The following is an 18,542-nucleotide window of genomic DNA, read 5'->3' as shown; positions in this document are numbered from 1 at the left end:
TCTTTGCACTGTTATTGAATTTTTGACACCGAATATTTGGCGTGGAAAAGTGCAACTACGTACCCCTCCCAAAAACAGTTCACCTGGGGAGCCATGATGCACACAACAAACACTCGTGATAATGCCATGATACTACAGGCTCTAACCGTCCTCCCATGCTTTTAACCGCTTGGATTGGTCGATTCTGTGCACAGGGGTGACGGTTCAAAATCGGACACATATACGCAGATCGACCTTCTGTATATCATGTCAGCAATATATTGTCATGATATTTTAGTGATATATACATGTCAGCAATATATCATCATGATATTTGGCAATATATATTGTGGATATCATGATACAGAAAAATATCATATCATCTGTGACGATATTTTCTTGATATATCGTGACATTAAATTTCTGATATCATCTATCCCTATTTATTACTCTAAGGGAGATTTGAGACTGAAGCAATAAGTGATAGGTGACAAGCGACACATGTTGCTTGGAAGCCAATCCTCTGTAATCAGTGCAACCTTTCAAACCAAAGAGACACGCCAACTGCACCTGTCACTTGTTGCTTGTGTGTCACTCAGACTGGGCAGTTTTCTCAATACAGTAGGGCTGAGCTGATACCAATGCTGATGTATCAGTATCAGTTAATACCAGTGGCATTGGTATCGGAAAGTATCAGTTGGAATTATTTTACCAATACCAGCTGAACCTTTTGGTCTTTCACGCAGTCTGCAAAAATGTTGCGTGACAATTTCACAGAGTATAATTATCCTGAAAAGTATGCAATATTCAAACTTTATTTTTATTTTGCAACCTGGATTTTGTGATTACATAACATCTATTTGAATAATCAGATGTTTTGATATCTATAATTGATTGATTATTACAATGTTCAAGTAATCGATATCAGTGGGAATCAGTAAGAGTATCGGCATCAGTTCAAAGTGGCATCAGCTCAGTCTTACAATACAGTGCATCATATCACCTTGGTCTGTTGTTCACACATGCATAGTGAATGTTTTGCTATAAGGGAGTCGTGTCACTTGCCACTTCAGTGTGAATTCTCGGTGTTGCTTGTTGCCTGTTGCTTGCTACCTGGCACTTGCTGCTTCAATCTGAAATCTCTACGAGTTAAAAACTGTATTGAAGAATATTTTTACTTACCAGGCTCACTTACTACATAGCTAACGTAACATGACCCATCCTTGCGATCTTTGAAGTCTATTTCAGCTTTGCTGGGACCTTCAACTGAAATTGCCAGAGAACCAGCTCCAGCCTCCCGAGTCCAGACGTTGAATTCACAAGGTTGTCCTTGTTCACCCCTTTCGAGACCTGGACCTCCTGCGTGGACCCTGTGTGCTCCTCCATCCCTAAGAGGGCCTACCGTGAACTGGAAAGGTGACCCTGTAATGGAAACAGCATTCTAGTTACTTTTCAAGACCAACGATCAGGTTCTCTTTAGGCATAATTAATACAGTGCATCGATATATAATTCAAATCTATGATCTCAAATGTACCTAGGTAGATCAACTTGGTAAATAGACTTCCTTAATGACCAATTTTGAAGTTCTCATTTTTATTTTAGTAACTTCCCTAAAGTGAAGTTTCAATTTAGTGATAATTGGCATCTTGTATACCTAGTTTCAGATACTCATGCATATAGATAATCATGTGCACTGCAGTAGAAGACACACAAATGTAACCAAAGAATGTAGTCTGTGGTAGCAGAAGAATGAAACTAACATTCTAACGTTTTTCTGGGAAAATACGAGTGAAGAAGAAAACAACATATCTCTGACACTACTTAGTTTATCACCTTGATGTTTACATAATCTTAAGGAGAAACTCAAAAGGTTATGTTGGATGCACTGGAAGTGAGTCTGTAGAACATGCCAGAACATGGAAAGGGGGAGAAATGCAACTGTTTTTAATGAATCCTGATCACTGGTGAGGGGAGGGAGGGGGAGGGAGAGATATCATGCAATATTGTTTTTGGAGAGAACAAGACAACGCTCCTCAGCCTCCAATTTGTGCTCAGACGGGCTAATCAGGACTCGACCTGCAGTTCAAAGTGGGATTCAAACCACTGTGCAATGGGTCTCCACCAGGTATCAAACCTGGGATGAAGAGATAGACAGCATTGAATGAATTACAACCAAACACTCTAGCCTTCTTAAATCTGAAGGTTTATGACTGCAGCAACACAAGTCTTCCATTTGTCCCTATCCTGGGCAAAATAAATCTGATGTTTTCCATCCCTAACAATTTCATTTAGGTCCATCTCAACGTTATTCCTCCATCTTCATCTTTGCCTTCCTACAGGTCTCTTACCATCAGGTTTCCCAACAAGAATCCTGTTAACTCTTCTTTTTTCTCCCATGAATTACAAGAGGAGAGGGGAAAAAATCTTTTCCATGATGATACCAATTAGCTGCAGGCAGACTTCCTTTACATGATATGGTAATAAAAAACCTTTATGTTTATCCAGTGGTGTGTTCATGGTTTTCAAAAGCTGGGGAGGAGGTACGTATACTCTTTTTTAGTAGTCAGCCCTCATTTTGCAATCTTTTGCTGCATTTGACATTCTTCATATTAGGAATACTGGGCCAAAGGAGGGTTATGATACCCAACAACAGCCCGCTTGTGTTTCTCTTTCCGTTTATGTAAACATTGAGGCAATTACTGCAGTAGTTTCAGAGATGTGATGTTAATATTGATTAACAGATTTAAACATCATGGTTAAAAGTAGCAACTTCATTCTAAGAACATACATACATACATTACTAGATGCTTCCATCATATTAAGCTTGTTTATTGACAAAAGATTTCTGCTCCCAGATAAGTTCTGTTTGGTGAATAATATTTTACTTTCCTGCGTACTGGTCAGGAAAATGGGGTTTCACAACTAACCACCACTTTCAAAAATCTTTAATATATAATCGACTTGGAGAACCATAAAAAGAAAATATGCGAGTTAAATGAATATTTAGGGATATTTTGATTATAAGGTACCTGAATCCAATATGGCCTATCTAAGGTTTGTGATTGTTTTTAATGGTGTATAAAGCCAGGAAGGTAAAACTAATTGCAAAATTCAAAAGAGGGAACAATTCTGGTCGTTTACTGAAAATTGGGGCCAGTTCCAAATAATAATGTGGGTGCAGTAAAGATTTTATTAAAAAGTAACGTTTAGGCAATATTGGGTACATACGTACAGTGGGATCCATAAGTATTTCCAAGTAAATTGTCCATCACCATGTTAACTCCCTTCATTTTATGCAATGAGAGCTTCAAGAACTGACACAACACACCAAACCATCTGGTTACAACCTCCGAACCAGTATATGGTAAAAATACAGTCTTTAAAAATACATAGGATGAAGATAAAAACCAACGAAATAGTCCTGGACAATTTTCTGAACAATACTTATGGATCCCACAGTACCCAATATGTCCTAGCAATATATTTTGTTCTTTCACATAAAAAAATGCAACAGAAATAGTGGCATTGCAAGAAGTATGTTGGATTGGAAAAGGAGTTTTGGAAAAGAGAGAAGCAACTGTCTTCTATAGCTGTGATGAAAGGCTGCATATGCTAGGAACTGGGTTTATAATAAAGTTCAAGATTATCGACATTAAGAGTTAAAGGAGAGTTCTTTAATTACAGTATAATCAATGCACATGCACCCACGGAAGTATCCACAGATGATGTAAAAGAACATTTCTATGATGCGTTAGAGAAAGCATTTGATGATTGCCCATAAAATGACATAAAAGTAGTAATTTGAGACTTTAATGCCCAGATAGGCATTGAAGATGTGTATCAACCAACAATTGGTAAACAAAGTATGCATAAAGTAACAAACAAGAATGGTATGAGTCTAATAATGTTTGCAGCATCTCAGAATCAAGTAATAACAACAACTCTGTTCCAGCACAAGGATATTCATAAAATGGCATGGATAGCCCCGGATGGAAAAACATACAATCAAATTGACAACATGCTGATAGATTGTAGACATAGATCAGATATCATTGATGTTAGATCATTTAGACGGGCTAATATTGATTCCGACCATTATTTGCTTATGGGAAGAATTAGAGCAAGAATATCTAATAGTCGAAAAATGAAGGTGACTAACCTGATGAAATTTAATGCCATGCAGTTAAGATATCCAATGGTGGTTGAGAGGTACAGAAGTAAATTACAAGAGGGATTTATCAGAACGAAACCGGCAGAAGTGGAAAATGTAGATGAGAGGTGGGATAGATATAAGCTGAGGATCAGTAATGTAGCAAAGGAAATACTTAAAACACAAAAGCCAGTAAAGAAAGAAACATGGTTCGATGAGGAATGTCAAAATGTAACAAAGAAAAGAATGATGTATATAAGAGGATGCAGCAAAGAATTGCAACAAGGAGAGTTAGGGATGAATATCAAGAGAAAAGAAGGATTGAGAAGAGAGTCCATAGGAAGAAAAAAGGGAATGGATGAAGCAGGAGATGAAGCAGTTGGAAAGCCTGCATGAGCAGAAGAATGTAAGACAGATGTATAAGCTGGTAAATAATACAAAAGATGTTTTTAAACCAAGGACAACAGTCTGTAGAAATGAAACAGGCGATATAATTAGTGACACTAATGAAATTTTAGAAAGGTGGAGAAGGCATTTTAATGATGTATTGAATGGCAGTTCAGATGTAGCAGGTATGCTGGAAGAAGGATTAAATGAAGAAGAGGAATGAGAAGAGGGCATAGAAAGTCCAATGTTAGATGAAGTATGGGAGGCAGTCAAGATATTGAAAAATAGTAAAAAAGCACCTGGGATAGATAACTTGCAAGCAGAGCTGCTTAAGCATGGAGGCGAGAGTGTCATTAGAGGCTTGAAGGAACTAATAAACAATCTGGAAAAAGGGACAGATGCCAAGTGAATGGAGGACGGGTATCATAGTACCTATCCACAAGAAAGGGGACATGATGGAGTGTGCAAACTATCGTGGAGTTACATTGTTGAACTTTGCCTATAAAGTATTTGCAAGAATTGTATATAAAAGACTTCTACCATATGTAGAAAAGTGCATTGGACCATATCTGTGGGTTCAGGCCAGGAAAATCTACAATTAACCAGATATTCACCTTAAGGCAAATACTGGAGAAAACTCTGGAGTTTGGGATAGGAACGCACCATCTATTTATTGATTTTAAATCTGCATACGATAGTATAAACAGGGCCCAACTATATCTGGCAATGGAAGATCTTGGAATTCCAATAGGATTAATAAGAATGGTGAGGATAACCATGGAGGGATCTAATAGTAGGATAAGAGTAGGAGGACAACTCTCAGAACCTGTTGAAATAGAAAATGGACTAAGACAAGGCGATGTGCTGTCCTGTTCGTTGTTTAACATTGTCTTAGAGAAGATTATACGGGAAGCTCGGGTGCAAATTAGGGGTACCATATCACTGACCATAACAATGGCTAATTATACCTTTGATAGAGTGGATGCCTTTATCTACCTGGGTTCTGTTGTGATATATGAGAATGATTCACAGGAGGAAGTAAAGGCATGACTTATAGAGGCAAATAGGGCCTATTATGGACTACAGACATATTTTAAGAGCACAATATTGTTGATTCGATTTTTCATTGTACGAAGGCAGTGCAGGTGAAAGTTGTGTTCAACTCTCCAGGTGATGGGTGGATCACTTCTAGGGATGCTGCTCTAGGAATCTTGGGATATCTCTTGGAGTATCAGGATAAATGGATTCTTCTGGAGGTAAGAAGAAGCTTATTTGTTGTTTCAAGTCAACCACAGGAAGATTATCATGGAAAGATACGTGCTTATGCTGGTTATATACAAACAATAAATCTTGATCATCTTTTGGAGATTGGAAATTATCGGAAAATCATTCTTGATGTGCTCATACGGTTTGTTAAGGCACAGATGACAGAATGACCATTCCTTTTAATAGAGAGTTTATTTAAACTGCTCCTTGGAATGTTAAAACTTTAAAACATTCCAAGGAGCAGTTTCTAATCGGGGAAACAGCATGGTAGTATGACGTGCACCTGTAATGGGTTTTAGATTTTTATTGTTTTTTAACCACACACCTTTTACCAATCCTATATCCTCTACCTATGGAGAGGTCGACGTGGTTATGATTTATACATAACTGAAATGTGAGCAGCCTGAGGAAGGGAGCAGTTGCATCCCGAAACGTCGCAGAAGTTACATAGATACTCACAAAATGTAAGTTATTAATATATTTATATTTAATAAAGTTGCAACCATCTACAATAGCGTATTTATTCCATTTAACATTTCTATTTCTTTTGGATAAGATAATGTGGAGATCACCTGTCCCCAAGGAGAATGCTCGTGATGATTTTTGTAATGGATAAAAGCATGAAGAAAGTTAGCCCCAGCTAACCCTGGGACAGGAACCTTAGCTCATAATGCTATCATCATCTGTTGAATTAACCTTGTAACTAATTGGAAACAAGGCCATATTGAGTTCACATACCTTACATATCAAATTTGTGACTGTAAATAAAATGTTACGCTACTTTCCTTAAAACTTTAACTGATAAGAGAAATGTATGAAATTTTATCATTCAAAACAAATAGAAGCATGTTTTAAATTAAACCTTGTTAGACGTAAAGAACAATCAAGGTGTAAAAAGCAAGAGAGAACATAAACACAGTCTTCATACCTGGTATGTGAATTTCCTTATATTTTACAGATACAGTGTGAACACCTAATTCTTTTGGCACAAAGTGAACTGCATAGAGGCCGTCTTCTACTTCATTTATTTCAGCATCTTCAGTAACTCCTCCAGGGGAGGTTACTGTGGCTGCTAAGTCAAATGATGTAATTCCTAAAAAGAAAAAAAAAGTGTTGTTATTATTTCCATTCAACTCAAACAAAATTCAATCACTTTATTTCTCTTACAAAATAATGCACAGGTTTCCTTTTATTTCAACCAAAGGACAGTTCTAACATGGTATGTGGAAATATAATTACTTAAGTAAAAATATTAAAACAATATCTTTAACTGATCAAAAGCAGCATGTAATCATATTGACTCTTATTTAGTTACTCATAAACTAGATATAAAAATTACATGAGCTGTTCTGTGGTTTAAATGAAAATTAGGAAAATGAATAGTCTGAATATAGGTACCCTCAAGGAGTCATTATTTTAATAAAGAAGAAGAATTACAATTTATGTAACAGTGCAAAATAACTACTTGGTCAAAAACCATGGACTGAGAACAAGAAAAGTCTGCAAATGAGAAATTATTTAAATTCCAGACAAAATGTATTGTGTAAGGGGAGGGAGGAAGGGGGAGGGAGGGAGACAGACAGAGACAGGAGAGAGAGAGAGAGAGCGAGAGAGAGAGAGAGAGAGAGAGAGAGAGAGAGAGAGAGAGAAAGAGAAAGAGAGAGAAGGAACGAATCTAGCAAGTCAGCAAGTTTCAATATATTATTATCAAATACATATTGCTATTTTTCCCACAGTGCACATTTTTCTCTAAGGTTGCAGTTTTTAGGAACAGAGGCAGGTACTGTATATGTAATTCACAATGACACTGGAATGATAATGGGAGGTTGTGTGGGTGATGAGTATGGGAAGTTGTGTGGTATTTGCAGCACCTATTATGTGAAAATGCTCCTGCTGTGATCACTTCCAGGGTTCTTTGAGAACCTCACAGAAATACAGCAAGGTAGAACAGTGAGATACAACATCATGAGGTCTCACTGCAAAGCTGTGCACACCATGCAGCTTTATAAACTATTCCCATGTACTAAATTCATGCAAGGTGGATTTTGCACAATTTGGTTCTTAAAAAAACAATGCTTAATAAAATCACTTACAGCTAAAAACACATTCTAACAATATATGATAAACATGGACGTCCGCAGGATTTTTTCCAGGGAGGGGCAAGCAAAATAATTTTTTCCAGGGGGAGGGGGGGCAAAGGACACACATTTTCCTCCAAAATAGTGATGCCCTCTCTAAAAACACTATTTCAGTCTGAAATTATCATGTTTCTTCAACGAATTTACAAATTAACATAAATTACTGTGATTGAAATGAAATTATATGTGAAATATATAATTTTTAGGTACACATTCATTTTCCAGGGGGGGGGGGCATGGCCCCCCCTTGCACCCCCCTTCTGGACGCCCATGATGATACAGTACATAAGCAATGTAAAATGTGCTATCTACTTCAAGTACAGAATTTACATTTCACCCTTATTAATATGTAAAAGTATTTTTACAGAAAAATATTGACCTTTCAACTAAATGTGTGAAGGTTGATGTATGAGGGAGAGAAGAGAAGTATTGCTATAAATAATTTTTCATAGAGTAGATATTTTTATATTTTATTCACCTGTATATACACAAAATATAGTGATTAGAATTGTTGAGAATCTATATTTTGAGACTATTGGGTTAAATATCCGCTACAACTGGAAAAAACCTTACAGGCTTTTATATCATGTAAAACACAAAGAAAACAAAACTAAAATGCAGAAAGATTATTTTTTATCTTGCCACTACTTTTTCGCATCTTGACCAGTTCATTTCCTTGTGCTGTAAGTCAAATAATTTTACAGATTTGGTTTCAAGTGTACACACATATAATTTTAAATCTATCTACTCCTTATGTAACCAACAATATTTCTATTTTAATATTTTCAATATGATTTTCTCAAATGTATGACAAGGGTTGGTTGTAAAAGCGGCCCTAGAGGCCAATTAGGATGATTTCTATCTAAAAATGTTCATGAACTTTCATCTTGTGAAAGTGCAGACATTAATTTAATCAGTTTTTCTTTTACACAATTACACTGTCACCCAGTCACATTACAATATTAAATTAACATTTTACTGTACACTACAAAGCTGCATTCTTACCTGGCATTTTAAAGGTTAATTTGCATTGACTACCAACTTCAGTAATAGGAACTGCTTCTCTCTGTCTCTGTATTTTTTCACGCTGCCTGTTTGAACCTTCTCCAGTAACCTTAACTGTGAATGGAGAGCCTTCTACATGATGATCAGCAAACTTCAAGTTTACTATATAATAACCAGGTTCTGTAGGTTTATACGAAATATTTAAAGTTCCATCTTCATTGTCTCTACATTGGATTTCTGCTTTGCTTGGTCCCTCTATAGAGAGAGACAGGCCTCCATAACCTGTAAGGGAAATAACAGTTCAAGTTAATCAGTGAAATTATCAGAATATTCTAAAGTTAAACTAACAAAATGACAGTTACCTATAAGACAATTTCCACCTGTAGAAAAAATCCACTTCTATGCAACCTAGTACCTAGCACCTAGGTTAATATTACTCCAATGCTCCAAAGTAACGGTCCACATTAACTCTATGGTCACATATCCATCATCCATAGTTCTGTTTATTCCGTGGCATGGATGTGATCCAATATTCAAATTTAACCACTAATTATATTATATTATCTACATTATTTTGATATTTTAAGAAATAGTTTTATGAAGGATGCTTTATATCCATCTACATGACGTTAAATATAAATTAAAATGAAACATTGAGATATCATTTTTTATTATAAAATCATTGAAAAACTTCGACATCAGTCTGCTTGGAAATTATGAGCTCGAATGATTATTCCTGGTGAAACACCTTCTAATATTATAGTAACTCTCAACTCACAAGTTTCCATCATCGCCCTGGGCATGACATTTTCAATATTACATGAAGCTTTGCAGTATTTTCAATATTCTTTCAATAAAATGTGTAAAAATACAATTATATTTCACCAGATTTATAAAATAAGTTACTAGTTTGAATAATGGAAAAATGAAACTGATGTTTCTTAAAAAAATACTTTGAACAGAGCATGTACGAGGGTCGTTCAAGGAAAAAGTTTCCCTATGTTGCAAAAAATGTATTTCTTAAGTTACACACAAAAATCAAGTTGCACCAAGTAGCATGGTCCTTTCTCACTTTTCAACATAATTTCCAAGGCGGCACAAGCATTTGTCCCATCGTTGCACAAGTTTTTGAAAGCCATCTACAAAAAAATCAGGGTCCAGGGAACGAAGAACACTTTTCATGGCTGTCTGAACCTCCAAATCAGTGTGAAAACGTTGACCCTGCAGCTGGGACTTCAGTGCAGGAAACAAGTCACTCGGGGCCAATTCAGGGCTGTAGGGGGTGTGTGGTAACCTTTCCCATTTCATTTCTCGAAGTTTATCCTGTGTTAGTGCTGCCGAATGGGGACAAGCATTGTCATCCAAAAGAATGACACCAGCAGAAAGGAGTCCCAGACGTTTGCGGCAAATTGCTTTTTTCACTTTCTCCAGTGTCTGGCAATAATGTGCAGCATTGACTGTTTCCCCTTCCTTCAAAAACTCTGTGAGCAATACACCACACTGCCAAAACATGTTGTTCTGCCATGACTTGCTACTCCTTATGGCCAGGGCACGTTTCTCACTGCATGACTCACGCTAATCACATGCTGCGCATGCGCAGTAGCCTGCACAAACATTGCATTGCGTGTAAATGTAGAGGAAAGACAAAATAACACATTGCTAGTTTCATTTCATTTATCGGGCTCGTACTTAAAAAAAAAAAAGAACAAAAAGGAAACTTTTTCCTGATCTCTCGTACTGACTTTCAATGGATGATATTAGTGGTGACATCATGAGCAAACAACTGAGCAAGATTGAGTCCAAACAAACTCATCATGAGCTATTTCCCGATAAGATAGTATTGAATTTTCCATCACGAGGGGTAAATTTTAAAACTGTGAGAGCAGTTATAAAACAAAATTATGATGTGTGTCAGACATCAATGTAAACATGAGATTTCAGAGAATACATCAATATATTATACATACTTCACAGAGGATAAGGTTAGGAATAACTGAATTGCAATCCAATGATCTGCTCGTTACTTCTTTTCAACTTCAAATTCTGGTTGATAATAATGTTCATGTCTAGACTATGGCTAGTTGCAGGTCACGGATTTGCCTGTTTCTATCCTTTTGAAATTAATCTCAGACAGATTTTTCTTTTTTTACTCAGCACACTCCTAATCACTTTCTATGATACAGAAAATTTTTACTTCCTGCAGGCATCTATGATAGTGGAATAGCTATCTTACCACATATACTGTCAACTTTGGAAGGTGGCTTCTCACCTGGTGTTCAATGTCAACAACCCTCAGTGAGAAGGAACATGTGAGTCATTTCTAATGGAGTTACATAAATGGTAGAACATTTGTGTTTAGCTTTCATGATGGAATGGGGCGAGTATGAAAACTGTAAGGCTGTTATAGCAAGCACCCATAAGGTAGGGAAGTCAGCAGGTGGAATTTTTCAAGATCCTCCAGAAGCTTTGAATCTCCAAGAGGTTTTGTGTCTCATATTATCCAGTGTTTCGTTGACACAGTGAATGAATGAATGACAGGCCCAGGCAAAGAGGGGCACACACTGTAAGGTCTGTGCAACTGGTGAAATCAGAGGCAGCCTGCATGCACAGAAGTCTTGTAAGGAAGCAACAATTGATGGTCTGTTGAGCTGAACATTTCCAAAATGTAAATGTCTCATGTGTTGTGAAATGACATAGGACTTTCAAACGACGTATATGCAATTTTTCCACAGCCGAGTTAAAGCATCATACACAGAAGAATCAGGTTCACCAATAAAGGAAAACTGTGGAGGAAGGAGGCTTTCAACTAACAAAATGACAAGGTGTTCACGAGAACCTAGTGAGAAGGTTCCAAGGGTCCAGAGGGGACTGACCCATCTTGGTGTGGTTGGGGTGTGTTATGATGGCACCCAAGGATTTCAGTAACACACTCATCCATGGTCAAGAGATGAGCTTTCTGTAGAATTCTGCATCAACTCATAAGGCTCGAACAACCCAGCAGAGGCTTGAGGCCATCTGGTACTCCAGACCTCAACCCTCTGGACTACAAATTGTGGTCTGTTATTCAAGACATTACTTGAAAGAAAATACACCCCAATATTGCCATTCTGAGGTGCTGAAGGCAGTGTCAGATTTCCCTCAATAGAACACGTAATGCAATTGATGAGTGGCCACAGTCAGAGGTGGTTATTTTGAACAATGGTTAGTGTTATGTTTACACAATATATCCATGTTTTCAGGCAGGAAATGGCGAAGGATGCTGATGATCCATGTAACACATAGCCATGCGATATTAAAATATTTGAAAGCATCTTCAATTTCATTCAAAACCTTGCGACAGTATTTATGGTAGGACTAGGTAGTATGCATCGGAAAAGCCAGTTATGTAGTCTTCCCAAAATTGTTCAATTTGCTTTGGTAAGTTGCAGCTGGACATGTGTATACTGGGGCACCTCCCCAAACATATCCCTGCATATCCCCAAAACATGGCCAAGCATGCAGACAGCAGTGTCACATTCAAACTTGCAATTCTTTATCAGAGATCAGAAACAATCCTGTATACAACAAAAGAATCAGCACATGGAATCATAAACAGTACATTTCATTATGTAATAACACATATTTAAGAAACTTTTTTTGCAAAAAAATCTTTATTTACCTGCATTTCTTGTATCAACAGTGAATGTATTATCTGTATGTGTCTTTCCTTCTTCTAATGCATTTCCTGTAACTTTAACCTTCTTAGCATCACCAACTTCTCTTTCGCCTACAGTAATTTTGAAAGGAGAGTTTGTAATGTGTTTTCCCATTCGTTTCACAGAAACAACATGTTCACCTACTTCACGGGGTGTAAAGGAGATTCCTGTAAAAATACAAACATATTACTCTATTTCTACACATTTCTAACATTTATTCATTGATTATTGATTGATTAGTTAATTGATTATTTTCACTTTATAAAGATTATTCTGAAATAAGATGATCAATCATTACAGAATGAGAAAGTGGTGGTTCTTCTTCTTTCTCTTTTAGCTGCATCAAAGCTACAGGCTAATGCTAGAGCATATGTAAGGATTTCTGCATTCTAAAATTTATTATAAAGACCACCTTGTGAGTGAAGTAAATAAATTAACCTAATGAAACTAAAAAAATATCTATACACACGGTACTTTTCCTGTATCTTCTAACTATGTAGTGAGTGAATTGGTGTTTTAAGTCCACTTTATGCACAATAAGGCTAATTGGGACTGGACCTACAGTTTAAAGTGGAATCCAAACCACTATGTGCCTCCAGCGAGTATCGAACCCGGGACCCCTTGATTACAAGGCGACGATGCTACCACTGCGCCATCGGGGAGGCTTCTAACTATGTAAAACTATAGCATAATTCTTTAGGATGTGAAGTAATATTTTTCTCTTTACATTTATAGATGAAATTTGTGAAAGTATTTTACAATATTGCAAAAGAAAAATTTCTGTTCAGTTGATGTTTCAAGTATTAAAAATGCATTTTTAGAGATGAAATTTAAAAATGTTGAAATAATGAAATAGCAAGAGACAGATTTTTTATTGAGTTAAACAAAATGAATTAAGAGACTGTATATGAAATAAATATGTATAATTTAATAAGAATGCACATGTGCTAAAACCTAGTATATACCAATTATATCATAGAGCAAAGGTGTGGCAAGAAGTCTTTTTTTTGCAAGGTGGTTCAACCCTTTGAGAAAATAATACAAATAATAAAATGTGAAAAATTAGTATTTTTTTGTCTATTTATGCTCTCATATATATATATACTGTTTGTTAAAAATATGAACCACCCTCTGATCATTTTGATTTCACATAAAAATTATTGGAAAAATTGGGATCGATAAAATCAGAATAAAGATGCTCAAATATATTCGACCTTGAAAAACTACAGGGACATTTTGAAAAAATTAGTTCATGATTATATAGGCATGTAAAGCAATTGGGATGCAGCAGTAGTGATAAAACTTCCATCTAATATGCAGTAGGATGGATGGACAAAGCATATGCGTGCATCTTAACAAATTTATCCTGTTAGCACACAAATAAATCCTAACAAAATATGGCACACTATGCTGTAATAATGAGTGTCACCACACTCAAACATTTCAGGATTCACTTGTTATTTTTTGGTTTATTTATAATGCACATTTTAAGGCCCATTTTCCAAATATACTTTAAAAAGGTGTGGAGAAAACCTTTCAAACTTTTAATCATATTTAAATGCATATTTTTTTCAATTTTAGAACATACGAATCTTCTCTCTAGTAAAAATTAAAGTATGCTTCTTTACTTAAGGACATTTTGATACCCCCCTTACATAGTCATTGCATTTTGTAGGTGTCATTCCAGTTTTATGCATAGCTATTCTTAACATTTTTTAATATCTTACCAAGATTTCCATTTGGCAGCTTCTTAAGGAAACAGGGTTCTTCAAGTCCACTAGGAGCTTGAATTGAAGCATTAAGAGAGCGAATTTCTTGGTCCGATACTTTTCCCGGTAAAGATACTTCGCTACATGAACCAACAGAAATCTGATTCCTTTTCCTTCCTTCTCCTGAAAATACAAAAGAAAGCAAATACTTGATAAACGTGTTTACGGTCTTGTTAATTTTGATATCATTAATATAAGGAAATAAGTATAATATTTTAAAAAGAAGCTCAGCCAAGAACTTCTGGAAAAATATAGTCTTTCAAAATTGTTGGCTTCCAAGTTGGCAGCATTACTATCATTGTAAAGCTACATTTTAATACTATTTTATGGAAAAGAACACAAACACTAACAGTGAAATAGAAACTTGACTTCTCTATTTTGTTTTATAAATTATAGGCAAAAATAATTTGTAATCTCTTATGGAATACATAAATAAATACATAAATTACCCACCTGTAATTTTGGCAGTGTAAGGACTTCCTTTGATATGTTTGTCTCCAAATTTAACAGAGATCTTGTACTCTCCTGGTGCAGTGGGAAGATATGATACAGAGACAGTTCCATCTTTATTGTCATGACAGCTTATTTCAGCCTTGCTTGGTCCTTCTACTGCTAAGGACAACCCACCTGAAATTATGATAGTATGTTACAACTATTTGTTTGCAATCAATCAAGTTACCAGTTCATGAAATAAATTAGTGAAAAAGTATGAATAAAATCTAAACATCAGCACCTACAAAAATTCAATATGTTTTTCGAGCAAATGCAAAAAATAAAACATAAGCAAGAAAGAGTAAATTATAAGATAAGAATCTAAAATCTAGAAAAAAAACATCCAAACTGCCAAAAGAATATGAACAACACATTAAGTGCAACAAAAATACAAAGTTAATTAATTTTTATATGGTGAAGCAAAGAAATAAGAGGTAGGGGGTGACCTTTTTGGAAGGCACACATGTATCAATGACCACGTTATGTAGTATATGCTGGATATTGCACTGTTGCAGGCTGAAGAGGCTCTGGTGCCTGCACCTACAGCCAGGATAATCATATGCAAGACTGCCTGTTGTTCTGTATTTTGTCCTTGCATGTGCCGAGAGGTACAGTAGAGCCTCAAATTTTATGATTCGTATTAGAGCTGAGCCGATAGCACTTTGAACTGAGAGTAATCCTGGTACTCTCACTGATTCCCACTGATACCAATGCAGATACTTGGAAATTGTAATATAATTAAAAGTTGTTCAAAAATATTGATTAATATTAGTGTGCAAGTATTCCACTCTTATTATGCATCAATTTACAAAGATCTTTAAGGTAAGGCAAAGTTCCCCATGCACATAGCACCGTGCCATGAAGGCACATTTAGGGGACGTGGGGGTTGGCTCCACACATTCTTGATCTTGGCCATTTTGGAGATAATGTGGTCAGCACCATGTTCCGACAAGGAGGGCAACAAGCATTCTAAATGTACCATCATACAGAGGGGCCAGTTGTGGAACAGGCCATTACCTGGTCAAAGTAGTCTTCAGAGGACGAATAACAAAATCACCAAGAAACAAAACAGAACCGAATCAGAAAAACGAAATTAAGAAATTGACAGAAAATAAACATACAGAGAGGTTTAAGAAGTAATTGGCGCACAAACTAGAACAAGTAGGCACAACCACCATGCAAACAGCAGAGAAGTAGAAGTGGAAGAAATATGCATGTTTGAAAAAGAACTCCCTAGTTTTAATGTGTCCTAGAATCTGTACAAAGTGACATACAGTATTCTAGTTTGTGGTGTTTGATTCATCAACTCTCCAAGTTTGGCACCCTTGCAGTTGGTAGGTCTGCTTGACCTTGAGACGGCACCAGTGCTGTGTTTTTTCCTTTGTTCCCTCAGTTCAGTTCTGGCATTCGTGTAGTGCAGAGCAACTCAGCAACAATGTGTACTCCGCAACAGAAAGCACAGTGTGTTATTTGGTTTGTGAAAACTGAGTCAGTTATAACAGTGCAACGTAATTTTAGACGTCAGTATGGTGGTGAACCACCTACAGCAAAAACTATCCGTCATTGGCTAAAGTCTTTCAAGGAATCCGGTAGTGTTTTAAAAGGTAAATCACCAGGTAGACCGAGAACTTTCGAAGATGTTGTTGAACAGATCCATGTTTCGTGTGTTCGGAGCCCGAAGAAGTCATTGGCCAGACGTAGTCTACAATTAGGAGTGCCTAAAGGTACAGTGTGTGATGTTGTTCGTAAAAGACTAAAGTTGCGCGCCTACAAATTGCAACTGTTACATGAAGTGAAACCTACTGATAAAATCCAAAGGTATGAGTTTGCTGTTGACTTTCTACACAGAATTGATGATGATGACAATTTTTTACCAAACATTCTCTTTTCTGATGAGGCTACATTTCATGTCAGTGGAACAGTTAATCGTCATAATTGTAGAATTTGGGGGGCAGAGCATCCACATGAAGTTATTCAGCATCAACGTGACTCTCCAAAACTTAATGTCTGGTGTGGTTTGATGGAAGATCGTGTGGTTGGTCCTTTCATTTTTGTAGAAAAAACAATAAACGGGGACGTTTACCATGACATGTTGACAGAGTACGTCTTTCCCCAAATGGACGATATTGAGGCGGAAAAGGGGCTTGTGTTTTTCCAACAAGATGGCGCCCCACCACATTACAGTAAACAGGTGCGTGTGGTTCTTAACACTCGCTTTCCAGGAAGGTGGATGGGCAGGGCTGGCCCAATACCTTGGCCACCACGAAGTCCAGACTTAACCCCACTGGACTTTTTTCTTTTGGGGCCACATAAAAAATGTTGTGTACAGTGCTAGGATCAGAGACATCAATCATTTACGGGAAAGAATTGTCGCTGCGGTTGGGACAGTTACACCTGAAATGTTGGTGAATACGTGGCGAGAAGTGGAATATCGTCTCGACGTGTGCAGGGCAACAAATGGATCCCACGTTGAGGTGTACTAACATTGAACAAAACTTGAAGGAATCCTCTTTCATGATATGTACTCATTGATGTAAGTTTTCATTACTTTCCCTATTAAATTTATACTTAAAACTAGGGAGTTCTTTTTCAAACACCCTGTATATGTCATAGGAAGAAAAGAAAACATGTAACAGAGAAAATAAATAAAATCAATCAAGACTTTAAACAAAGAAATACATATATGGCATACAAGGAAATAAAGAATATAAGGGAAGGATTTAAACCAAGAACAAACATCTGCAAAGATAAAGAGGGAAAACTACTGGGGAATGAAAAACAAATATTAAATAGACAAAATGAGGAGGAAGAAGAGTCAGAAGAACCAAAAGAGCCACCCACACTAGCAGAAATTCAAAAAGCTATTTGGAATCTAAAAAACAACGAAGCACCAGGGAAAGACAGGATACCAGCAGAAATATGGAAATATGGAGGGAAGAAGTTGTTAGAATCCCTACACTTACTCCTATGAAAAGTATGGAAACATATGTCAGATGACTGGAAAGAGTGTAATTGCCCTATATTCAAGAAAGGGTATAATCAAATGTGTGAAAATTACAGGGGAATATCATTGCTGTGTGTAGCATACAAGATATTGACATATTAGAGAAAGATAACAACTATATGCAGAAGAAGCATTAGGAGAGTACCAAGCCAGCTTCAGAAAAGGCAGGTCCACAATAGATCAAATACATACAGTCAAGACAGATACTGGAGAAGTGTTGGGAAGGGAACATAGAAATAACACAAGTCCTTGTCGATTTTAAACAAGCACATGACTATTGATAAAACTAAAATTGGAAACATATTGAGAAATTTAGAATACCCGCAAAATTAATTAATTCGATTGGTAGAAATGACAATGCAGAACACCAAAGCATGTGTGGGAGAGTGCTTTCCAGTTAAACAAGGTCTCAAACAAGGAGATGACTTGGCACCACTCTTGTTCAATCTATCTCTGGAATATGTGATAAGGAAACTAATGATAGATACCAGAAGAACATTGGAATAGAAGTCGACCCAAATAGTTGGATACGCAGATGACATCAATATCATAGGAAGATCAATTAAAGAAGTGGTGAAAACACTAGATGAGAAAGGGAAGGAAATTGGATTACAAATTAACACAAATAAAACAAAAATATTAGTCCAAACAAAGAA

The 18,542-nt window shown here is 36.5% G+C and overlaps 1 protein-coding gene across 3 annotated transcripts in view; it reads right to left on the bottom strand.

Moving 5' to 3' along the window:
• The window catches only part of cher (filamin A protein cher), a 361,674-nt gene that overhangs the window by 39,735 nt on the left and 303,397 nt on the right, over positions 1-18,542 (bottom strand). For all 3 annotated transcript variants that reach the window (XM_083116998.1, XM_083116996.1, XM_083116997.1), the window contains 6 exons: positions 14,844-15,017; positions 14,349-14,513; positions 12,585-12,788; positions 8,927-9,208; positions 6,712-6,876; positions 1,162-1,401 (listed from right to left, as the gene is read on the bottom strand). In XM_083116998.1, coding sequence (XP_082973124.1) covers positions 1,162-1,401; positions 6,712-6,876; positions 8,927-9,208; positions 12,585-12,788; positions 14,349-14,513; positions 14,844-15,017 — 1,230 coding nt within the window. The remainder of the gene's footprint in view (positions 1-1,161; positions 1,402-6,711; positions 6,877-8,926; positions 9,209-12,584; positions 12,789-14,348; positions 14,514-14,843; positions 15,018-18,542) is intronic.

Source organism: Lepisma saccharinum, chromosome 2, assembly GCF_977018435.1.
Source record: "Lepisma saccharinum chromosome 2, izLepSacc3.1, whole genome shotgun sequence".
In the NCBI taxonomy this organism is placed as follows: domain Eukaryota; kingdom Metazoa; phylum Arthropoda; class Insecta; order Zygentoma; family Lepismatidae; genus Lepisma; species Lepisma saccharinum.
This window is presented reverse-complemented; position numbering and strand designations above follow the sequence as displayed.